Consider the following 25695-nt stretch of genomic DNA (forward strand, 5'->3'; position numbering starts at 1 on the left):
AGAGAGAGAGAGAGAGAGAGGGAGAGAAGAATTCAGAAAAGGTTAATTTTCATGAAATTTCTTTGGGAACTCCTTTCTGACTAAAAATTCCTTTTCCTTGGTTTTTGATTTGTCAGCTTAGCCTGCCAATTACCAGAGGCCTATCATAACTTTGCAAGTATTTTTAAATTCTAGTTTAATTATGATTAGGCTCATATATTTTCACAAGTTGCAACTTTTAGCTGGGGCCAGCATTGTGGTGTAGTGAATTAAACTGCTAACTGTGACACCAGCATCCCATATGGGCACTGGTTCAAGTCCTAGCTGCTCCTCTTCCAACCCAGCTCCCTGCTAATGGCCTGGGAAAGCAGTAGAGAGCGACCCAAGTACTTGGACCCCTGCCGCTCAGGTAGGAGACCCAGATGAAGCTCCTGGTTCTTGGCTTCAGCCTGGTCCAGCCTTGGCAATTGCAACCATTTGAGGAATGAACCAGTGGATGAAAGATGTCTCTCTCTCTCTCTTTCTCTCTCTCTCTGTCTCTCTCTCTCTCTCTCTGTCTCTCCCTCTCTGTCTGTAACTCTGCCTTTTGAAAATAAATAAATAAATCTTAAAAAGAAAACACCTTTAGCTACCCACTAATTGTAGTTTATTGTTCATACTTTATTTTTAAAAACAATTTCTAACTTTAATAATTTATTGTCAGATGGGGCCTTTTTTATTTGGATTTTCTCTTGCTTTCTTTTTGCCAGAAACTATAGTAATAAATGGCATCTGACTGTGTTATTCACAATTAGTTTAACTTTTTCTTTGGTCCAACAATCACAGAGCCAATTTTAATATATGTTTAAAATAAAAACGTAGTGGTCATCTGTAAACACAGTGCTACTCATTAAAACACCCTTGCTTGCCTTTGTATTGAAGGGATCCGGAAGTTTGCGTGCTCTGTAGTGCAGGGTGTGAGCGGGGCTAAGCAAGGCAATTGAGTTGAGCCATTAGACCCATAGAAGATTGCTGTGGTGAGTGGTAAAGAGACTTAGGCAATGGCGGGAAGCTGAACTCGGGTGACTAAGACTGAGAGAAACGTGCAATATTGGATGGAATAGAAATAGAGCTGAGTGAGCTAGTGAAGACCAATGGGGCCTAACTCAGCTAAGTGAAAACACAAAACAAACACACCTCCATCCGTTCTCATGAAAATGAGCCTAGGTATTGGTCCCAGGGCATACCTTGTCTCAGAAGACAGGCAATGCAGCACAGCACTTTGAGCATGGATCATATATTCAACAAAGGACTCATATCCAACCCCCCCCCCACACACACACATACAAATTAAGAGTGGGAATGTGAGAGGGAGGAGGAGGAAGATTGGAGCGGGGCGGGAGGGAGGGTGGGGGAGGGAAGTGTCACTATTTTCCTAAATCTGTAAATTTGAAATACATGAAACTTGTTTAAAATAATTTATTTTTTTTTAACTTTTATTTAATGAATATAAATTTCCAAAGTACGACTTATGGATTACAATGGCTTCCCCCCCATACCGTCCCTCCCACCCACAACCCTCCCCTTTCCCACTCCCTCTCCCCTTCCATTCACATCAAGATTCATTTTCAACTATCTTAATATACAGAAGATCATCTTAGTATACCTTAAGTAAGGATTTCAACAGTTTGCTCCCACACAGAAACATAAAGTGAAAAATAATAAATGATTTTTTTTAAATGATGATGAAATCAGATCAGACCTATTGTCATGTTTAATCCCAGTGAGAGTCAAGTTGGGAATTGATAATTTCTTTTTTTTTTTTTTTACAGAAGATCAGTTTAGTATGCATTAAGTAAAGATTTCAACAGTTTGCATCCCCATAGAAACACAAAGTGAAATACATTGTTTGAGTACTCGTTATAGCATTAAATCTCAATGCACAGCACATTAAGGACAGAGATCCTACATGAGGAGTAAGTGCACAGTGACTCCTGTTGTTGACTTTACCAATTGACACTCCTGTTTATGGCATCAGTAATCTCCCTATGCTCCAGTCATGAGTTTCCAAGGCTATGGAAGCCCTCTGAGTTCTCCGACTCTTATCTTGTTTAGACAAGGTCATAGTCAAAGTGGAGGTTCTCTCCTCCCTTCAGAGAAAGGTACCTCCTTCTTTGATGACCTGTTTTTTCCACTGGGATCTCACTCACAGAGATCTTTTGCCAGAGTGTCTTGGCTTTCCATGCCTGAAATACTCTCATGGGCTTTTCAGCCAGATCCGAATGCCTTTAGGGCTGATTCTGAGGCCAGAGTGCTATTTAGGGCATCTGCCATTCTATGAGTCTGCTGAGTATCTCACTTCCCATGTTGGATCACTCTCCCCTTTATTTATTCTATCGGTTAGTGTTAGCAGGTACTAGACTTGTTTATGTGCTCCCTTTGACTCTTAGTCCTTTCATTATGATCAATTGTGAACTGAAATTGATCACTTGGAATAGTGAGATGGCATTGGTACATGCCACCTTGATGGGATTGAATTGGAATCCCCTGGTATGTTTCTAACTCTACCATCTGGGGCAAGTCAGCTTGAGCATGTCCCAAATTATACATCTCTTCCCTCTCTTATTCCCACTCTTATGTTTAACAGGGATCACATTTCAGTTAATTTTCAACACTTAAGAATAACTGTGTATTAATTACAGAATTAAACCAGTCATATTAAGTAGAACAGACAAAAAAACTACTAAGAGGGATAATGTATTAAGTTGTTCATTAACAGTCAGGGCTATGCTGATCAAGTCACCGTTTCCCATAGTGTCCATTTCACTTCAGGAGGTTTCCTTTTTGGTGTTCAGTCAGTTGTCACTGATCAGGGAGAACATATGGTATTTGTCCCTTTGGGACTGGCTTATTTCACTCAGCATGATGTGTTCCAGATTCCTCCATTTTGTTGCAAATGACTGGATTTCGTTGTTTCTTACTGCGGTATAGTATTCTAAAGAGTACATGTCCCATAATTTCTTTATCCAGTCTACCGTTGATGGGCATTTAGGTTGGTTCCAGGTCTTAGCTATTGTGAATTGAGCTGCAATAAACATTAGGGTGCAGACCACTTTTTTGTTTGCCAATTTAAATTCCTTTGTGTAAATTCCAAGGAGTGGGATGGCTGGGTCGAACGGTAGGGTTATCTTCAGGTTTCTGAGGAATCTCCAGACTGACTTCCATAGTGGCTTGACCAGTTTGCATTCCCACCAACAGTGGGTTAGTGTCCCTTTTTCTCCACATCCTCGCCAGCATCTGTTGTTGGTAGATTTCTGCATGTGAGCCATTCTAACCGGGGTGAGGTGAAACCTCATTGTGGTTTTGATTTGCATTTCCCTGATTGCTAATGACCTTGAACATTTTTTCATGTGCCTGTTGGCCATTTGGATTTCCTCTTTTGAAAAATGTCTATTGAGGTCCTTGGCCCATCTCTTAAGTGGGTTGTTGGTTTTGTTTTTGTGGAGTTTCTTGATCTCTTTGTAGATTCTGGTTATTAACCCTTTATCTGTTGCATAGTTTGCAAATATTTTTTCCCATTCTGTCGGTTGTCTCTTCACTCTCCTGACTGTTTCTTTTGCAGTACAGAAACTTCTCAATTTGATGCAATCCCAATAGTTGATTTTGGCTTTGACTGCCTGTGCCTCCCGGGTCTTTTCCAGAAATTCTTTGCCTGTGCCAATATCTTGAAGGGTTTCTCCAATGTTCTCTAATAACTTGATGGTGTCAGGTCGTAGATTTAGGTCTTTAATCCATGTTGAGTGGATTTTTGTGTAAGGTGTAAGGTAGGGGTCTTGCTTCATGCTTCTGCACGTGGAAATCCAGTTTTCCCAGCACCATTTATTGAATAGACTGTCCTTGCTCCAGGAATTAGTTTTAGATCCTTGATCAAATATAAGTTGGCTGTAGATGTTTGGGTTGATTTCTGGTGTTTCAATTCTGTTCCATTGGTCTATCCATCTGTTTCTGTACCAGTACCATGCTGTTTTGATTACAACTGCCCTGTAGTATGTCCTGAAATCTGGTATTGTGATGCCACCGGCTTTGTTTTTGTTGTACAAGATTGCTTTAGCTATTCGAGATCTCTTGTGCCTCCATATGAATTTCAGCACCATTTTTTCCAGATCTGAGAAGAATGTCTTTGGTATCTTGATTGGGATTGCATTGAATCTATAAATTGCTTTTGGGAGAATGGACATTTTGATGATGTTGATTCTTCCAATCCATGAGCATGGAAGATTTTTCCATTTCTTGGTATCCTCTTCTATTTCTTTCTTTAAGGTTTTGTAATTTTCATCGCAGAGATCTTTAACGTCCTTGGTTAAGTTTATTCCAAGGTATTTGATTGTTTTTGTAGCTATTGTGAATGGGATTGATCTTAGAAGTTCTTCCTCAGCCATTGCATTGTCTGTGTATACAAAGGCTGTTGATTTTTGTGCATTGATTTTATACCCTGCTACTTTGCCAAACTCTTCTATGAGTTCCAATAGTCTCTTAGTAGAGTTCTTTGGGTCCCCTAAATAAAGAATCATGTCATCTGCAAAGAGGGATAGTTTGAGTTCTTCCTTCCCAATTTGTATCCCTTTAATTTCTTTTTCTTGCCTAATAGCTCTGGCTAGAACCTCCAGAACTATATTGAATAGCAGTGGTGAGAGTGGACATCCCTGTCTGGTACCAGATCTCAGTGGAAATGCTTCCAACTTTTCCCCATTCAATAGGATGTTGGCTGTGGGTTTTTCATAGATGGCTTTGATTGTATTGAGGAATGTTCCTTCCAAACCCATTTTGCTTAGAGTTTTCATCATGAAAGGGTGTTGTATTTTATCAAATGCTTTCTCTGTGTCTATTGAGATAATCATATGGTTTTTCTTCTGCAGTCTGTTTTTTTGACAGGCAGAGTGGACAGTGAGAGAGAGAGAGAGAGAAAGGTCTTCCTTTTGCCGTTGGTTCACCATCCAAGCACTTGGACCATCCTCCACTGCACTCCCTGGCCACAGCAGAGAGCTGGCCTGGAAGAGGGGCAACCGGAACAGAATCCGGCGCCCTAACCAGGACTAGAACCTTGTGTGCCAGCGCTGCAAGGTGGAGGATTAGCCTAGTGAGCCGCGGCGCCGGCCTACCATAATTTCTTTATCCAGTCTTCAGTTGATGGACATCTGGGTTGATTCCATATCTTAGCTATTGTGAATTCAGCTGTAATAAACACAGAGGTACAGTTAACTCTTTCACATGCTGATTTCTTTTGGTTTGGGTAAATTCCCAGGTTTGGGATGGCTGGGTAAGTCTACATTCAGATTTCTGAGTTATGTCCTTACTGTCTTCCACAGTGGCAGCACTAGCCTACATTCCCACATCCTTTTTCCCCACATCCTCGCCAGCATTTGTAGGATGACATTCTTTTTTTTTTTTTTTTTTTTTTTTTTTGACAGGCAGAGTGGACAGTGAGAGAGAGAGAGACAGAGAGAAAGGTCTTCCTTTTGCTGTTGGTTCACCCCCCCAATGGCCGCTGCGGCCGGCGCATCACACTGATCCGATGGCAGGAGCCAGGTGCTTCTCCTGGTCTCCCATGGGGTGCAGGGCCCAAGCACTTGGGCCATCCTCCACTGCACTCCCTGGCCACAGCAGAGAGCTGGCCTGGAAGAGGGGCAACCGGGACAGAATCCGGCGCCCCGACCGGGACTAGAACCCGGTGTGCCGGCGCCACAAGGCAGAGGATTAGCCTAGTGAGCCGCGGCACCGGCCCGACATTCATTTTTGAAATTAAGCTTTTCTTAATGTGGCCCTGCTGGATAAAGCTCTAGGAGAACACATCAATTGTAGAAATTGACAAAGAAATTATCTTTTTCAAAAATGTATTTGAGAAATACAGTGGTATTTACACAATTTTACAAATACTAGTTTGCTTTTCTCCCCTCTTTGTCAGAGACTATACTGTAGGTAAATCTAATTTTTTAATTCTCAGGGTCAGTAGGCCCTCAGCACATGTTGGATGAGTGAATGAATGTGTATCTAATACAGAAATGCCTACATAGTTGTTTTAAAATTGCGTATTTTGGGGCTGGTGCTATGGCGTAGTGGGTAAAGCCATCGTCTGCAGTGCTGGCATCCCACATGGGTGCCGGTTCGAGTCCTGGCTGCTCCACTTCCAATCCAGTGCTCTGCTGCTGCCTGGGAAAGCAGGGGAAGATGGCCCAACTCCGTGGGCCCCTGCATTCGTGTGGAAACCCAGAGGAAGGTCCTGGCTCCTGGCGTTGGATTGGTGCAGTGTCAGCCTTTGCGGCCAATTGGAGAGTGACCCCGGGAATGGAAGACCTCTCTATCTCTGCCTCTCCCTCTCTCTCTGTGTAACTCTTACTTCCAAATACATAAATAAATCTTTTTTAAAATTGCGTATTTTGTTACTTAAGCTTTGAAATAAACAGACAGGAAATGTGCAATGAAGACAGAAATCTTGCTGAGAAGTGACATTTTGGGTAAAGAGGTAAATAGCGATAAACTGCAAATACAGGAAAATCCAGCCTTCCAGGAGCTATGGTGTTGAATTCCATTTGACCCTTAATCTCAGTGCCATTACGAGCAGCAATATAGTCAATAAAGAAGGATGGACTCTTCGTTTCATGTGCAGTCGGGCTCTGTACTTACACTTTGTATTTGACCTTTAATAAAGCTCCCTTTGTTCCCGGACATGAGTACACAGGTTCAGAGTTTTCATGAGCCCTCTTGGTACAGCAGGGTGCAGTAGCCGAAATTCTTCTTCAACTTTTGTTAAGTACAGATTATTTTTCAGTTGAAGCTCTTATCTCCAGAAAGAACATATTTCACCAGCATAACCCAAAGGCAGAGTGCTAACAAGTCTTCCTTTCTGTCCAAGAACAGAATCAACAGAATCCTGCTTCCTGGCAGCTGGTGACAGTATGTATCCCCAAAGTGCCATGAGAAGATCAAGCATCTTTCAAAGGAGAGTGGGCACAAAGGTGAAAGGAGAACAGAATGCTTTCTCTGACTTAGAGAACACCTAGGCACACATTTTGTAATTATTTTTCCAAAGAAAAACAGCAAGTCTGAGTGAGGATTATACAACCTCCCTCTTTCCTCCATCCTCAGAAGGACTCATATTAAAAATTTCTAAAACACTCAATCCCCTATTTGGGGATATGGGTCTTTTGTTGAGATCAGCTGTCTCTTCCTCCTAATGATAGCTCTAGTGTTACGATTGCCAGCATAATACAAAGTGACTTAAGAGGATCAAATGAGGGTAAAGAAAAAGCTAACGGAAAGGAAACAGATTCACAAGGCTAAACTTATTATAAAACAACATTCATGGTTTCTATGAAATGGGCATTTCTTTACTTCAATAATGAATATCAACGTGATACATCATATACATGGCAAGGTAGCTGAGAAGTCATGTCTGATCGTCAGAACAAGATTCTAATCACGGCAAGGCTTCCCCTTACAACACACACACCCCTGAGGAAATTCCTTAAGCTTGATTTCCTTATCCATAAAAAGAAATAGTAAAACCTACTTTACGGGGTTATTGTGAAGATTGAATGATGTCATGGATATAAAACACTTAGCACACTGACAGTAAATACCCATCACATGATGGCAACTCTTACTATTACTATAGGTCCTTGGTAATGAAATTGAGGTCAGTATAATTCAAATTGTAGATCTGGTAGAAAACTTTCATGGCCTTATGTATTTCACACATGTGTATGTGCAAAGCTACATACCTAGAGTATAATTTCACTGAACGTAAAAAAAGCATCATTAACCTCCTGCTAAGTATTAGAAAGCAACTTGTGAAATATTTGTTGCTTGCTAGAATGATTAATATTCTGTTTCAGGAATTTTATTCACCTGCTTCTACTTACCCTTATAGAAGTACTCTGTGGTAGGGAAATGGCAAGAATGGGCCCTCCAGAACCTATGATATCTTTGAGAAATGTAATATGAGATGTTTTCAGCTTGGGAAAAAGAATGTGGGGGGAATCAACTTTTTCTTTTTTAAATAAAGTATGTGTGTATATATACATATACTGTACTCTTTCTATATGGCATTTTCCCATCAATGTTATCTTTGTGAAATTTATCCATGCTGCTGCACATAGAAGATACTACTCAATTATATAAATATACCACATTTTAAAAATCTGTTAGTACTGATACTGAATATTTGAATCATTTGCAACTTGGGTCTGCTACAAATAATACTAATAGGATATATATTTAGTATCATTTCTTTAGATGCATTTCTGTTTGACATTAATGCAGGGATAGAAAGAGTGGGTCCTAGCATATATTTCATTGTAGCAGATTGCCATTTTCCAAAGTTGCATCAATTTGTTTTCCACACAACAGTATACAAGAGTTCAAATTTACCAGAAGTGTATGAAGGTTCCAATGTATGAGAACGTTGTTCTCATTGTTCTAAATCTCTGACAACACTCTCTTTTTCATTAATCATTTTGGTGATTGTACGGTGCTTTTTAAAAAAATGATTTATTGGCCGGCGCCCCGGCTCACTAGGCTAATCCTCTGCCTTGTGGCGCCGGCACACCGGATTCTAGTCCCGGTCGGGGCGCCGGATTCTGTCCCGGTTGCCCCTCTTCCAGGCCAGCTCTCTGCTGTGGCCAGGGAGTGCAGTGGAGGATGGCCCAAGTGCTTGGGCCCTGCACCCCATGGGAGACCAGGAGAAGTACCTGGCTCCTGCCATCAGATCAGAGCAGTGTGCCAGCTGCAGTGCACTGGCTGCGGCAGCCACTGGAGGGTGAACCAATGGCAAAGGAAGACCTTTCTCTGTCTCTCTCTCTCACTGTCCACTCTGCCTGTCAAAAAAAAATTTATTTATTTATTTGAAAATCAGAGTTACAGAGAGAGAAGAAGATCGATCCACTGGTTCACTCCCCGGGTGGCTGCAATCAGGAGCCAGGAGCTTTGCTGGCCCCATAAGATGCTATTTTAGTATGGCTTTGGACTACCTAGGTTATTATGTCATTATCATATTAAAAAGAGCTTTCATTTCTTCCTTGCCAGTGTGTTCAATTTTATATTTATCTTCTTATTGCATTTCCTAAGGCCTTCAAACAATGTTGTTTACAAAAAATATTCGAAGGCATCCTTGTATTAGGGGGAAAACTGGGTATTTTATAAACAAGTATTATTTCTTTTTGATGAGTTTTCCAAAGATGCTATGTATCAGACTGAGAAAACTGCTTGCTATCTCATTTGTTGTTTATTTTTTATAAATATGGAACTTAATCAAATATGTTTACTTCATCATTTCAGATAGAAATACAATTTTGAGATAAATGTATTCTATTAAATGATGAATCACATTGATCGACTTTTTATTTTTTATATTTAACTAATTTTAATATAAAGAAAATAGACAATGTAGTTCATAGATACAATTCTAAGAATATAATGATACTTTCTTCCCTCTCTTTTCTCTCTCCCATCCCTCCCCTGTCTTTCTTTCCTTTTTCCTTGTTGAATTCTTTATTTAGTGGAGCATTTAAGCCTTTCACTATAATGTAAATTAGAAATACGTGATTTTAAAAATTTTCAAAAAAGAAAAAGAAAGAATGATCTTTTAATACTAAACCAGCCTCTCATTCCTGGAATAAATTCAATTTAGTTGTGGAACACTATGCTTTTTATGTATCTCTTGAATGAACTTATTAAATATTTGTATAGACATTTCATATGTTTACTTATTAAGGTTTACCTATAATTGTCCTTTGTTGTGATTTCCTTTCCTTATAATGTCCTAGGTTGGCTTTGTTGTGAGGATTATGCTGGCCTCATGAAACAGGTTGAGAAATGCAACCTTTTTCTTCATTCTTCACAAAAGTTTTTAAAATATTACTGCAATTTCTTCTTTAAATATTTTGAAAAATTAATTTTTCTGCCATCTGAGCCTGCAGGTCTCTGTATGAGAAGGATTACAAATCCAATTTCTATAAAAGAGGTAAAATTATTCATATTTTATAGTTATTCTGTTAATTTTGGTGAGTTGTGGTTGTCCTAGAAATCTTTTTCTTCTGAATTCAAAATTATTGCCATAAATATGTTCATAATACTCTTAAAATTTACTTAGTCTCTGCAGGTCATATGGATATCCTTTTTTACCTCAATACTGGTGATTTGTTTTTAATTTCTCTCAAAATTTCTAAGAATTTATTGATTCACTCTTTCAAAAGTATTATTTTGGGGGTCGGCATTGTGGCATAGAAGGTAAAGCTGCTGTCTACGGTGCAGGCATCCCATGTTGGCACTGGTTCGAGTCCCCCAGCTGCTCCACTTCTGATCCAGTTCCTGCTGATGTGTCTGGGAAAGCAGCAGAAGATGGCCCCAGTGCCTGGACCCCTGCACCCATGTGGGAGACCCCGAGGAAGCTCCAGGCTGCCAAGTTTGTCCTGGCCCAGTCCTGTCCATTGTAGCCATTTGGGGAGTGAAAGTATGAGTGTGAGTGTGTGTGTGTGTGTATATATAATATATATAGTATATATATACAATAACATATATACAATAATATATATGTATATATACAATATTATGTATTGTATATATATACAATATATATATACACACTCTTTCTGTATGGCATGTTCCCATCAATGTTATCTCTGTAACTGCCTTTCAAATAAACAAAGTAAATCTTTTTTAAAAATATTATTTTTATCTTTGTGGATTTTCTGTATTACACTACTTGTTTTCTATTTTGTTAATTTCAACTCTCATCTTTATTATTTCCTTTTGTCTATTTTCTTAGTGCTTAATATGCAATTTTTATGAGTTTTTTTGAGGTACATATTTGGATTACAGATTTTTATTTCTTTTGTTCCCACAAAATCTTGACTGTAAAATTCCCACTAAACATTCCTTTAACTGCATTATTTATTTTAGGTAGGTAGGGTTTTCATTGCTGTTAAGTACAAAACGTTCCTAATTTCCATTTTAATTTCTTTTTGCCCAATGCTTTATTAAATTGAAAGCTTTACTTTCAAACATTCAGTAATCTTCTGGTGGTATCTTTACTGATTTATAGCTTAGCTCCACTTGAATTCTAGCTTGATCATTTAGTTGACTAGTTTCAATGCTTTGAATAATTTTGAGACTTGTTTAAAGGCTCAGTGCATAGACATTGCCATTTTGTTTAATGTTACATATGTGCTGGGAAAAAATACATTATCTGTCATTATTGACTCCATGAATCATGAAGTGTTATTTGAGACAGCCTCTGTTTTTAATAATTTGCTTTTTTTTTTTTCTGTTATGGAGAGAGAGAGATTAAATCTCCTCTATGACTATTGTTTCAAGCATTTCTCCTCCTGATTTATTCAATTTCTGGTACTTATTTTTAGAAGGCACACTGATAGATCCTTAACACATCTAGATTGTTGTGTCTTCCTCCAGTGTTGATTTTATTTGTTGTCATAAAACATTCTTCTTATTTGTATTTTTTTTTCTTTGAGAAGTAGAGTTACAGACATAGAGAAGGAGAGATAGAAAGGTCTTCAATCCATTAAATCACTCCCCAAATGGCTGCAACAGCCAATGCCAGGAGCCAGGAGCCAGGAGCTTCTTCCAGGTTTCTCCTGTGTGTGCAGCGGCCCAAGCACTTGGGCCATCTTCTTCCCAGGCCAGGAGCAGAGAACTGGATCAGAACTGGAGCAGCCGGGACATGAACCGGCACCCATATGGGATGCCTGTGCTATAGACGGAGGTTTAGCCTATTATACCACAGCGCCAGCCCCGAAATATTTTTCTTCATCTCTAAAAATTCTTGCTTTGACACTTACCAATGCCAGTAACCTTTTTGCTAATACTTGTATAAAATGACTTTGTTGCTTATTTGCTTTCAATTTCTCTTTATCTTTTTTTTTTTTTTTTTTTTTTTTTTGGACAGGCAGAGTTAGACAATGAGAGAGAGAGAGACAGAGAGAAAGGTTTCTCTTTTTCCGATGGTTCACCCCCCAAGTGGCCGCTACGGCTGGCGCGTTGAGGCTGGTGTGCTGCTCCGATCCGAAGTCAGGAGCCAGGTGCTTCCTCCAGGTCTCCCATGCGGGTGCAGGGCCCAAGCACTTGGGCCATCCTCCACTGCACTCCCAGGCCACAGCAGAGAGCTGGACTGGAAGAGGAGCAACTGGGACAGAATCCGGTGCCCCGACCAGGACTAGAACCCCGGGCGCCGGCGCCGCAGGCAAAGAATTAGCCTAGTGAGCCACGGCGCCAGCTATCTTTTTTTTTTTTTTTTAGGAGTGTCTCTTGCAGCATCCCATATGAGCATGATATTTGTGTTTTAATTAGTGTATTTAGACATTTTATTTTCAAATAATTTGGGGCTGGAATTGTGGCACAGCAAGTAAAGCAACCATCTGCTATGCCATCATTCCATGTGAGTGCCGGTTTGTATCTCTGCTGCTCCCTTCTGTTCCAGATCCCTGCTAATGGCCTAGGTTAAGCAGCAGAAGGTAATCCAAATGTCTGGGCCCCTGCCACCCACATGGGAGGCCTATAAGAAGTTCCTGGCTACTGGATTCAGCCTGGCCCAGCCCTGGCTGGTGTGGCCATCTGAGGAGTGAACCAGCAGATGAAGGTGCTCTCTCTCTTTTTCTCTCTGTGTCTCTCCCTCTCTCTGTCTCTGTAACTCCGACTTTCAAATAAATCTTAAAAAAAAAAAATTAGTGGTGTACTTGAATGTGTCTGTCTTCTTACTGCATCTATTAATCCTGTGTCTTCCATATTGCCTTTTTTTCTTCAGCAAGTAGTTTACCAAAAAGTGTTGCATTTTCCTTTTACTACAGTTAATTATGTACATATTCGCTTTCCTCTAAATACCAATCCTAGTTATTACAATATGCATTTGTCACAGATTAGAATTCATCATAAACTAGTACTTTAAACTACTCAGTGACATAAGGACCCTGTAACACTTTGATTTGCCTCTCACTCGCCACTTATTTGAGTTGCACTTTTCCTTATATATCTCGTAAGAAAATGTCATTATTGTCTGATAGTCAATATTTATTCATACTGACCAGCATATTTTCTATTCATTTTATACTTTATCCCTTACTGTATTTCAATGTTTCCATGCAAGATCATTTAGAAACTGCCTTTAGTGCAAGTTTTTGCTGGCAGCAAATTAGCTGTGTGTCTTTGTCTGGAGCTATTTTTTTTTTTTTTTTTGACAGGCAGAGTGGACAGTGAGAGAGAGACAGAGAGAAAGGTCTTCCTTTGCCGTTGGTTCACCCTCCAATGGCCCCCACGACCGGCGCGCTGTGGCAGCACACTGCGCTGATCCGAAAGCAGGAGCCAGGTGCTTCTCCTGGTCTCCCATGGGGTGCAGGGCCCAAGCACTTGGGCCATCCTCCACTGCACTCCCTGGCCACAGCAGAGAGCTGGCCTGGAAGAGGGGCAACCGGGACAGAATCCGCCGCCCCAACTGGGACTAGAACCCGGTGTGCCGGCGCCGCAAGGCAGAGGATTAGCCTAGTGAGCCGCGGCGCCGGCCTTGGAGCTATCTTTATTTTCTTTCACAAAGGTCTTTTCCCGAGGTGTAGAACTTCAGGAGGGCAGTTGCTTCTTTTCAGCATCTGAGAATTATCCTGTGTCTGGCCTTCACTGTTTCTGCAGAGCCATCGGCCTTAGCCTTCTTTTTTACTGCATGTAAGGCAACATTTCTCTAACTATTTTTAGTATGTTCCTTGTTCTTTCTATTTATTTTCTCCTCAGTAATCTTACTATTGCGTGTAGGTATCATTTTCTTTGTGTATATTGAGGTTTTTTTTTTTTTAATAGAGCTTCTAGAATCAGTGACTGGTGCCTTTCTTTCTTGGACAAATTTCAATCCAATCCACTTTATTTAAAGTTGTCCATGTCCCCTTTCTTCTTCTTTGCTATTCAAATTACATGCGTGTCAGACTTACATGTGTACGTGTTGTCTTACATACTTCTACTGCTCTTTTCCATTCTTTTTTTTGCTCTCAATCTGGGTGTTCTTCTCTGGCCTATTTTCCAATTTATTCTCTTTTAAGTTGTGCCAAGGAGCTGGCATAGTGGTCCAATGGGAAAAGCCACTGCCTGTGACACCAGCATCCTGTATAGGTGCTGATTCGTGTCCCAGCTGCCCCATGTCTGGTCCAGCTCCCTGCTAATGGCCTGGGGGAAAGCAGCAGAAGATGGCCCAAGGGTCTGGACCCATGCTACTTATATACAAGAACCGGGATGAAGCTCCTGGTTCCTGGCTCTGTCATTGCAGCCATATGGGGAGTGAGTCAGTGGATAAAAGATCTCCTCTCTCTCTCTTTCTCTCTCTCTCTCCTTCTCTCTGTAACTCTTTTAAATAAGTAAACAAAGTCTTTTTTTTTTTAAAAAAAAGGTTATGTCAAATATCCAGTTACTACAATCTATTATGTTTTTCAGTTTTAGAAATTCCATTTATTCTTTTTTAAAAAAAGATTTTATTTATTTATTGAGAGGGAAAGTTACAGACAGAGAGAGGGAGAGTCAGAGAGAGAGGTCTTTCATCTGCTGGTTCACTCCCCAGATGGCTCAATGGCCAAAGCTGGGCCTATCCGAAGCCAGGAGCCAGAAGCTTCTTCCAGGTCTCCCAGATGGGTGCTGGGGCCCAAGCACTAGGGCCATCTTCTACTGCTTTCCCAGGCAGAGAGCTAGATTGGAAGAGGAACAGCGAGGATGTGAACCAGTGCCTATATTGGGATGCCGATACTGCCAGCAGAAGCTTAGCTATGCCATAGCGCAGGCCCCCATTTGATTCTTATAGTTTTAGTTTTCTGGTGAAATTTTCATCTTACCATTTATTATTTTATTTATGTTAATTATAATTATTACTAGATCTGCATCTATTTCCAAAATCTGAGCCATCTATTATGTTGATTATCATTTTTCTTGGTCTTGTTTCTTAATATGCTTTTTTTTTTTATCAAATGCTGGACATTTTTAGAAAATTATAATGATTCTGGATGCCACATTCCTCCAGAGAGGTTTCAACCTATCTTGAAGAACAAGAGAGGCAGATCAGCTCCAGTCACCCTGGGACAGAACGTGGCATCTGTGAGGCTCAGCACACGTATCATTTATGTTGTTAGAGCACAGTGTTCTAGGTCTCCTAACAGACCTTGGACTGCTTCTGTTGGATTCTCCTCCTTGGTAAGGCATACACTTCCATTTTAGTCTCCCTGGAGAAAGTCACAAAATATTCTGATTGGCTTTCTATTCACATTACGCTCTGCGTCTTAGCCTTCTGCCTTGTGCAGCTTCATTTGCAAGTACCCAGAGGAGAAAACTGGTGTGACCGTTGATTTTATTTGTCTCAGTTTCCCTTCTCTATAAAATTTCAGCAGTCCAAACTCCAATTTCTCTTCCTCTAATGCCAAGCGATTGCACGAATATCTGCAGGATTCTTTTTTTTTTTTCCTTAACAATTATTTTCTCAATCTCTAACTGCAGACCGAAGTCCTGCTGCTAATCCAAAGATGGAGGGGTGCATGAAGAGACTGTTTTACTTCAGAGTGTCCTTCTCTAGGATCTGATTGCTCAATTCCTGGCTGCACTGGCAGCACACTGACATTTGAAGCAAAGAGGATATAAATACACCAGGTTTTCTAGTTACTCTTAGAGGGAGCATGGCTGTTCTGTTACAAGCTATATCATAGCCCAAAGTGAAAATTCCAAATTAACTTTCATTGAGTATGTGCAATGAAGGCTTACTTCAAACATTAATGGAAAATAGAATTTAAAAATAAGTTTATTTTGGTCAAAACATTTAAATTCATGAATAGTTTCTTCTTTTTCACTTCAGAAATCACATGTTTTATTGTCAGAAAATGAGATAGGTTGCTTTGTTCACAAAGAGGGGTAGAACTACAAGAACAAATTTTGCAGAGAATGTGCTAGATACATGAATGAGTGAGTTACAATTTTACTAGATTTCAACCACTAAAGCCTGGTTACTAGGAGTAGGCATTTGTCCTGGTGGATAAGCACTACTTGGGATGTTCACAAACCACCTCAGAGTGCCAGGGTTCAAATCATGACTCTGCTCCCAGTTATAGCTTCTTGCCCATTCCGACACTGGAGGCTGTAGCAATAGCCCAAATAATTGTACCATGTTCCTCATGTGGGAGCTGTGGGTTGAGTTTCTGGTTCTTGACTTAAACTTGGCCCAAGCTCCGGCTACTGTGGGCCTTCGAGGGTATGAAATAGCAGATGAGAGATCTCTCCCCCTTCCTCCCTCTGGAACTTTTTGATAATACACATTTTTCGTGAACTTTTTGGAGACGTCATTTGTTTGCTAGATACTAAGGTAGGTAGGTCCTTACCTGTTATCTTGCATTTTTTTTTTCAGAAGTCTTTGTGCTCCTAAAGCTCAGAAGCACTAAGGATCCTGCTCAAAGCTGTTCCCAAAGACAGAGCCAAGCAATCAGCTCCCAAGGCCTCTAAAGCTGCTGCTCCTTCCATCATACTACACTCGTGGAGAGACGCCATAGACTAACTGGTAATGGTTAAAGATTAATGGTGAACTCCTAATGTGTGTCATTTGGCCCAAAATAGAACATACATTTTTAAATTTTTATATCTGAGATCTTGTGTATTAATTTTTAATGGAGACCAAGACATCAAACATGAATGAATATTAGATCACTAAGCCCTTCCAAGTTTGAAGGAAATAATTCAGACTTTTGACCTCAAACAGTAGAAGCTGCTCAAAAGAACAGGGCAGGAGAGAGGAAAAGACTGAAGGGTGAGAGGCAAAAGGAGGTTTTGTTTTATTTTTGTTTCTCACTGTGTGTGTCCAGGGGAGGTGGTTCTGGTGCTTTAAACGCGGAGCTGGATACCAGGTTCACTAAAGGCAAAGGTATGTGTTATATAAAAAAGTGAATTCTGACTTCAACTGTAGAAGCATCAAGCTTGTAATCCGAAAAGTGTTGAAATAATACATTTCTTCAGACTTTAAAAAGTCAGGTTTTCCAGTTTTACTGTGTCGATCCTTTTTTTCTTATGTGTAGTGTTGAAAGGCTAGACAAGAATGGCAGGAACAGTTGACAAGTGGAGGTAGTGACAACCACAACCGATCTTCCATACAGTTGTGTCTTTGACACTGAGTCATTTCTCTACACATTATTTCAGAGCAGTCCTGTGAGAGGGACAAGGAAAAAATGCCTCTGAAATTTTGTTACCAAGAATCACCATTTTCTGTGGAGCAAAACTTGAAATCAGGCAGATCTGGTTATGTTTTACAAGATAAGAATAGAAAAGAAAGAAAGGCAAAAGTACAAATCTAACCTAAGAAGTGTAACTAGACAATAAAAGTTGCACCCAGTTTGGTTGTATACTTATGAACGAGCACTGGTAAGAAGAGTGGAGAACTGGGAGAAGGGAGGAGGGATGCCTGTTTAGAAAATTAGAGATTTATGGAAGGATTCGGGGAGGAAAGCAGGTGGAGAAGTGAGCTGTGCTTCATTCCAGATTTATGGACACAGCAAGCCAAGGAGAGTTATCCAAAGTGGCACACCCACAGTGTATGCTATAAATAAGTACTGAAGTCAGCTGACAGATCTTACAGGTTTCCAATCAACCAGACTGATCCAGGCCCAAAGCATTTTGTACCTATCTTGTAAAATTCCACCTCACTTCTACCTGGCCTAGAAACAGAGCCCCAGGGTCCAAAAGCTGAGAAGCCTGCAGAGGCACCAAGCCAGCCTGGGACCTCAACTCACGAAGTCTTATGCAAAAGCCAAGAATCCAATGAGCATGCAGGTTCTCAAATTCTCACAGTGAGACAGAAACATTCCACTGGCCACGAGCTTCTCCTGCAAAAGGTTGGGAAGTCAGCAATGATTTCCTTGAGTGCAATGTGTGCTGCCGCTTTCCTAGAGCCATTCGCTCTTTGAATCATATGAGTCACATGCATATGTCCATCATAAAGGATTTTTCTAACACAAGGGATAGCAAGAATTGAGCCGCCCATTCGTCTGTTCAGCCCAAAAGAATCTGTAACCTGGGCTGAGTGAGCACAAGAGCGAGACCAGAGGAAGGGAAGCAGCACTTGCTGAACATTGACCATAGTTAGGGACTTTCCCTCTATTTTCATTCATGGTCTTTCCACAGCTGTGTATGGTACACATGAAACTACCCCGCTGAATACGGCCTGGGTTCTCCAGGCCAGAGAGGGCGAGGCACCTGCATATTCATATATCCCCGAAAGACATCCGACAGGCACCATGACTACTAATTGTTGCCCTGTTTATACAGTATGAAGACACTATAACACTACACCCACACGCTCACCTCCTCTGTATGACTGTATCTTCAGTTCTGATGCTACAAGCACTTTCTGATGATGCTGTGAAAGGATCAGTGCTGGCTAGGTTAAAACAGGTGGACCTGAGTGATAAGCTGAGTAAGCCGCAGGTGACATCAGAGGAAGAAAAGAATCAAGGGGAGAAGAGGTTGAGTTCAGTTTGAGATTGAGACATGTTGAATTTCTTCAACTAACATGCATGTCCAATAAAGAGATAAGATATTTTTTACTTGGTGTTTACTACATGGTAAGCACCATGCTAAGCAGATTGTATATATTCTCATTTAAATCTCACTGCTACGTGGTAGATATAATCAGTCTTGCTTGAAGGATGAATAAACCAAGTCTTAGAGAGGGAAACGGCCCAATTAGTCCTAGGTAACAGTGAGGAGGTGGCCAAGCTTGAGACTGAGGTTTTAGATTCATTGACACATAGATGGTAGTTAATCCATAAATATGTATGAGATTTGCTAAGAACAACCAATGTATTGTGAAGGACAGTGAGGATAAAGGGCACGACTCTTGCAAACATCGGTGTTTAAGGAGTGAGCAAGGGAACAGTCTACAAAGACAAAAAGAAGTGGTCAGCAAAATAGAGAAGCAGAAGATATTTCAAAAAGGAAGTGGTCAGGGCTGGCGCTGTGGTGGAGCGGGTAAGTCGCTGCCTGCAGTGCCAGCATCCCATATGGGCGCCAGTTGAGTCCTGGCTGCTCTACTTCCGATCCAGCTCTCTGCTATGGCCTGGGAAAGCAGTGGAAGATGGCCCAAGCCCTTGGGCCCCTGTACCTGTGTGGGAGACCTAAAGGAAGCTCCTGGCTCCTGGCTTCCGATCTGGGCAGCTCCAGCTGTTGCAGTCATCTGGGGGAGTGAACTAGCAAATGGAAGACCTCTCTCTCTCTGCCTCTGCCGCTCTGTAACTCCGCCTTTCAAATAAATAAATCTTTAAAAAAAAAAAAAAAGGAAAGTGGTCAACATTCTCAAATATAGCAGAGACAGTAAAATAAGGCCTAGAAGTATATACTGTATTGCTCACACACAGGTAGCTAAGGCTGTCTCCATGATGTTGACGTGCAAAGCAGTTCCAAGCCACCTGCACTAGGTTCCAGCTGAATGTGTTGGGCCCCCCAGTCTGTAGCAGAGTGGGCCCCTTACCATCTCACTACTTGGAAATGTGTTTTTAGCCCTACTTCATTTGATTATTGCAACAAAATGGAGTTAGGGGTGGGTGGAAAGCATTCACCCATGCACAGAAGGAATGTACCCAAAATGCCACTTATGATTACAAGAACCAGAGCTGGAAGGGCAAAGGAGAGTTTCTTTCAGATCTGGCACAAAGTCTCCTTCTGAAAAACATTAAAATAGGAGAACCCTGCAGAACCCATCTTGCATTTCACTCTTTTCCTCTATTTCATTGCTAATGAATATGTACTAGGTTGTCAACTATGAGCAGGAAAGCAATTCTGCTGCCACAGCATGATGTCTGCACGGGGTGATATTGTCTTCTTTATGTGTCACGGAGCATGTGACCTGTCACATGCGATTACCATGTCTGCTTATTAGCATGTCAGGGAGTGCAGCTCCTGGCTTTCTAATTCAGAAGGGAAACTGCTCAGGATGGGGGACATTCTGCTAGCCAGATGAGGCAGAGTTCTGCCAGCTTCCCGTGCCAGGGAAATCCTGGATAGTAATCAATACCAAAGCTAACTATGAATAGGACCACCCAAGGGCACGTGGCTGGGAACCAAGCCCCCTTCTTACCTTGGTCTGATGTCTTGGCAACTTTCCTTGTTAGTTCCAGTTTTGCTCCCACTTACTTGGGGAGGAATCCAAAAACAGGAGTTATCCCAGAGGGTGTGGGGCAGAAAGAATGATTGGAAAGCCACTCTCAGATGAGGGAAAGGTCCTGAGGAAAGAGAGTTCTGGTTAGCTACATCATCCAGGGCTTCAGACTTTAATAAACATTGATTGATGGATGGAAGGCAAGCACAGCCAAGAGAGGGCCTACACATGTTCAGAAGATTTTGAGTTTGAAATGCTCTCTTTCCAATGCTCCCCAAAAGGAAGTCACATGGAGAAAACAAAATAAGAGATTAAGGAACTTACAGGGGCAGCATCAGGCCATTCCGCTCTGGGGCCTTCTGAGTTCCCAGGCCAGGCCTGCCGCCTGCCTGGGAGGTGAGCGTGCGCTCTCAGCCACAGCTTCTCCTAGCCTCCTCCCAGACATCTTTCGGCCAGATGGCCGGTCTCAAATCCTGCGGGCGCTTGGCCATCCCGATTCCCCCAACCTGAGGGAGAGAACTCAGGCCCACCGGCGTCCCCCTGGTGCTCCCCTGTAGCCGGGCCTGTGACCCTAGGCGCTCTGGGAAGGAGTTCCCCGGCCAGACGCGGGGCGCCCGGGGCAAAGTATCAGCGCTGGCTCGGAGGGTGGGGTGGCCCGAGCGCCTGCTTGGCCGGCCGGCGTTTTGTCGTTGAAGGCATAAAGGCGCTCTCTGCCCTGTCTCGAATTTCCCTGTGGGGTTATCCTACCGTTTTCATTACAATCCGAGGATGGCAAAAAATTACAAATGTTGTGTATAAACATAATCAAGTGTGGATCTAATCCACTTGTGTTAATAGATAAAAAGGGCGAGGTACAGAAACCTAAACATATCCCTCGAAATCTTCCACTAAAAGAAAGGACAGAAAAGAAAAGAGAAGAGAAGAGAAGAGAAGAGAAGAGAAGAGAAGAGAAGAGAAGAGAAGAGAAGAGAAGAGAAGAGAAGAGAAGAGAAGAGAAGAGAAGAGAAGAGAAGAGAAGAGAAGAGAAGAGAAGAAGGAAAGAAAGAAAAGGAAAGGAAAAGACAGGATTTTGCCGCAGGGTGTTTGTCTCCAACATTTGCATCCCAGGGGACTTCCCACCACGTCCCCGCCGCCCACCCGGACGCCAGCGGCCCACCCGGCCTCTCGGCTTCCTGCGGTGATGTCAGGCTGGGAAGACGCCCGCGGTCCTTGCAGCTGAGGCCTGCGAGATGCCCCGAGAAGCAGCAGCCTCTCCGGGGGAGCGAGGAGTCCCCCGCCGGATTCGGAAACTGCTGGGGGCCCTGCCGCCTGCCTTGTTCTGCACCGGGAGCTGCAACGCGGTCACCCCGAGTTTCAGCTCGGAAGACTCCAAGGACACTGTGCGCCCCCCACGGTCTTCCAAAGTCATCCCCTGTGCTCGGGCGAGGTTCCGCGGCCTCAGACCCCAGCGCGCTCCCAAGGCGGCCCTGGCTGTACCAGCCCGGGGCTGTTGGCCCAGAGGTGAACTCTCAGTCCAAGAGACATTCTGGGAAGATAGTGCACGTGGAGATTTATGTGTTAGATAGAAACCTATTGGGCCGGCAAATGATTAGCAAGTGTGTCCGGTGTTTGCGTGTAGAAGCGATGAGCATCCCAGTCGGTGAGCGGACGGCTCGTTGATGTTAACGTGAATGACAAGTCGGGGGGTTCCAAGAAGTGCCCGACCCGACTGGGAGCAGAGCGGACCGAAACCACGGGGGGGAGGTGGGCTCTTTCAGGTGCCATTCCTGACCTCTCTGCCCTGTCACTCAACCTCGGTCACCAAGCAAGGCGACAGCACGTGGGGCAAGGCAACTTTCCGGCGAGGGCGGTGCCCCCTCCACCCCCTCCCCAGGCGACCGAAGTCTCCGCGTCCTGTCTGGAGCAGGCCAGCAGCCTCAGATGCCTTACTCACACCTTAGTCACCGGTCGGGGTTAGGGCCGCTAAAACGCAGCTGTGTCTGTGAGGGTGGAGAGCGCGAGGCACGGAGGGAGAGCCGAGCAGCTGCTCGGGTTTAGGGGGGAAAGTTTCGGGGCAGCAGATCCGCTGCGGCGCGGAAGGGAAGGGAGAAGCGGCTCCCCAGCCCTTGCAAGCAAACCCGTGCGGAGCCTGGCACGGGAGAGGGGGAGTGGGGAGAGGACTTGAAGTCCAGTCCAGTCCGGCGACCCCCGGCACGTGCGCCGGGCAGCGCTCCGCTCGGACCTTCGAAGGCGGCGCCGATGGCAACCCAGGCGGAAGGCGCCCCTCCACGCCACGCGCTCCCAGTGCGCGCGGGCCCACCCGCGCGCGCGCCGCCCCCACGCGCCTCGCGCTCGCCCTGGCTCAGACGCGGACAGATGTTTACGGCTTAGAGCCGGGACCGCTGGGGAGACGGAGCAACCCGCGCGGCCGGCGGCGCTGTGCTGGCGGGGCTCTAGGGCTCCCGGTAGGGGTGCGAGCGGCCCGTGGGGAGGGCGAGGGGGTGGAGAGAGGAGGGGGGAGTGGGTGGACTAATGATGAAAAAGTCTCCTCCATCCCGGCTCCTTAATTAAATGCATGGAAAGAACCGAGGCGAGCACATCTGGTTTCAATCTGCAGCCCTTTGATGGCATCAAATGTTCTTTTCCCAGATCGGGGCTGGAAGTTCTGGGCTAACTGTGGCCGTTTGGAGCCCAGAAAGCATTAACGCACACTCAGACCCTTCTTTCTCTCCAGGGCAGCCTCTCGGCTATAGGAGGGAATAATAATAATAATAAAGTCTAACAATCTGGGGAGCGAGTGTGTGTGTGTGTGTGTGTGTGTGAACATAAAACGCCACAAATAAGCACTTAATATTTTACTTGTCATATAGTAACTCACTTCTAATGAGACTATTAAAGCTGTTACCAAATTCCAACAGGTCATGAAAAAACCGCTCAGCACCTCTCTGTCCTCTGTCAAGTTAGTGCTCAGCAGATGGACGACAGCACTATCCGTAGCTTTAAATGGGTGGGTGGAGGGCTCCCTGCCCCCGCCTGTCTCCCCGCGACCGCCCGCACCCCGGCTGGACCCAGACACGCGCCGTGAGCCCATCCCCGCCGCTGCCCCTGGGCGGCCGGACCCCCGGGCTCGGCGTCGTCGCTGGGGAGAGCGACCTTGGCCACACCAAGGAGGTTACGAAATTGGCTGGGGTAAGGGGACGATTAGGATTCACTCCTGGTGTCCTTTCCACCCGCTTAATCATATGTAAATTTCCTACTGCCGCAGCCCGGGGATTCCTCGCGTCAGGGAAAGCCTGGATCGATTCTGCGTCCTCTGGATCTCCCCAGCGCGCCTTTAGCAGGCGGCAGAACCGTGGGAGAGGAGGCTGCCACGAGGCTCGCCCTGGCCATTTTATCGCATTATTTAATAGGCTGGCTCTCCGGAGCCCAACGTAGCCTTCGTGCGCCTAGTTTCTCGCCGCTGCACTCCCCTCCAAAAACTGTGAGAGCAGCAGGAGACCTTAAGGGGAGGAGAGAGCGGGAGGAAAGGGAGAAGCAAATTTGATTGTGATAGTGGTGGATTTTTTCCAACAAGTTTCCCCGCAGCTGTTATCAAAACATGCAAATGAGATTTTCCAACAGGATCTTAAACAAATCTGGAGGAGTTAATGCCGAAGCAAAATAATCAGCCCGTTTGAAGTGACTGTGGGTTTCAGTTAGTCCTCTCTGCCGGCGATACTCTTGCAGGGAAATGATAATTAGACCTTGACTTTAAAATCCGAAGGGGCTCTCCGCTCTCCTCCCTCCCTCTGCCTTCCCTCCTCCCTCGCTCCCTCCCTCTGCCTTTCTCTCCTGCTCTGATGTTGGCAAAGGGGGTTTTCTTAATCAGACTGCTTTTTGGTCGGAGGGAAAGGAGGAAGAAGGAGATTGTGGTGGAGAAAGGGGGTCTGTGAAACGTCAGGCTCGGCACAAAGGCTTTGCCACGTAATTACAGGCTCCTATTAAGTCGAGATCTGCCCTCCCAGGGGTCTCCAATTTTCTTGTATTCCCTACAAAGCCTCCTCTGCATGCCAGTTTGTGCCTTTTGAAGTGCCAGAGAGCTTCTTGATCCAACTGAGAAGGGAAAAGGAGCCCGGCTAGAAGAGGGGGCGCGGAGCAGGGAAAGGGGGGAGCCGCCGCCACCCTCCCTCGGACGCCTGAAGCCCTCGTTTTTTTATTTTTAATTTTTTTTTTTGCTCCTTACGAAAAGTAAAGTGAGAATCCTGCTCTCTAATACATCTGCAAGACATCACCCTCTCCTCCTGAAACTTTAGTCACTCCTGAGAATCCACAGGAGTGCAGAGAGGGGAACACGTTTTCTTGAAGATGTTTTAAAGCTGGAACAAGCCTTCTGTTGGTGCTTGAACTCTTGCCTGGGAATAACTTCTTTAACCTCTTTTTTTTTTCTTAAAAAAAAAAAAGAAAAGAAACAACCCCACTTTGATTCTTCTCTCCCACCCCTTCTCTCTCTTCTGTTTGCCTGACTCCCCCCACCGGCTGGCCTCCCCTTTCTTCTCTCCCTCTCATTATTATTTTTAGTGCGTGCGTGTGGACGCTTTTGGAGAGCTGGAAGGGATTTTTTTTCCTCTCACTGACTTGAACATAGGGTGGTTTTTTACTTTTATTTTTTGGTGTGGATTATCTCTTTGGACCGCGCCGGACTTGGCCTCGGGAAGCCAACCGAGGCTGCCCAAGGCTGCTCTGCTCTGCAGAAGGGGGTCCCCCGCCCTCTTTTCCACTTTTTTTTTTTTTTTTTGGCCTTCCTCTCCTTCCCTCCCTCTTCCTCTCTCTCCTCTCTCTCTCTGTCTCTCTCTCCACTCCCCCCTCTTCCATCCCCACTCGGCTCCTCTCCCCCCTCGCGCCCACAGCGTTTGGTGTTGATTCGAGCGGGAAGAGGGGGGTGGGTGGGATTGGAGGGGGAGACCATGACCTCCAGCTACGGGCACGTTCTGGAGCGGCAGCCGGCGCTGGGCGGCCGCTTGGACAGCCCCGGCAACCTCGACACCCTGCAGGCGAAAAAGAACTTCTCCGTCAGTCACCTGCTAGACCTGGAGGAAGCCGGGGACATGGTGGCGGCACAGGCGGACGAGAGCGTGGGCGAGGCGGGCCGGAGCCTGCTGGAATCGCCGGGACTCACCAGCGGCAGCGACACCCCACAGCAGGACAGTGAGTGAGGGGCGCATGCCCGCGGGGTGTGTGCCCGGAACAGAGGGCGGGGGCCCGGGTAGGGGCTGCGGGAGCCCTCAGGACCCCGAGGAGAAACTGGGCGGCGGGGGGCGAACCGGGAGAGGTGCTGGCAGTCCCCGGAGGAAGTGCCTGTTGCACGTCAGGGGAAAAGAGATGAGAAAAAAAGGGCTCGGCCGAGGGCTTGGCGGAGGTGGATGTCGGGGAGAGGCTCAGAGGCCGGGGGGCGCTCCGAAGCCCAGCAGTGCGTGGCACAGACGCTGCGCTCCGCCGTCTGCTGCCTTAACGGACCCGGCTGTGCCTTGGTCTCGGGCGAGTGCGGCTGACGGCTTGTCCCGCTGGAGGGGCTGGGGAAAGGAGGGTTCTGCCGCCGCCAACTCGGAAGCCAGCGGGTTAAA

The 25695-nt window shown here is 44.6% G+C and overlaps 1 protein-coding gene and 1 long non-coding RNA gene across 4 annotated transcripts in view; one reads left to right on the plus strand and one right to left on the minus strand.

The window, feature by feature from the left end:
* Positions 1–15756: 15756 nt before the first annotated feature.
* LOC138850501 (uncharacterized) lies at positions 15757–20570 on the minus strand. Its single transcript, XR_011390315.2, has 4 exons — positions 20441–20570; positions 20096–20240; positions 19124–19277; positions 15757–17170 (listed from the first exon to the last, which is right to left on the minus strand). It is a non-coding gene; the product is annotated as an uncharacterized LOC138850501 (long non-coding RNA).
* A 3200-nt stretch (positions 20571–23770) lies between these two features.
* PRRX1 (paired related homeobox 1) overlaps positions 23771–25695 on the plus strand; it is a 151440-nt gene continuing 149515 nt past the window's right edge. The window contains exon 1 of one of the 3 annotated variants that reach the window (XM_008264097.5): positions 23771–25279. In XM_008264097.5, the coding sequence (XP_008262319.1) occupies positions 25039–25279 (241 nt within the window). In that variant the 5' untranslated portion in view covers positions 23771–25038. The remainder of the gene's footprint in view (positions 25280–25695) is intronic. The other 2 variants (XM_089336750.1, NM_001319580.1) reach the window with 2 other exon arrangements.

Source organism: Oryctolagus cuniculus, chromosome 7 (assembly GCF_051225735.1).
Source record: "Oryctolagus cuniculus isolate XC-2025 breed Fujian yellow rabbit chromosome 7, ASM5122573v1, whole genome shotgun sequence".
Taxonomy (NCBI): domain Eukaryota; kingdom Metazoa; phylum Chordata; class Mammalia; order Lagomorpha; family Leporidae; genus Oryctolagus; species Oryctolagus cuniculus.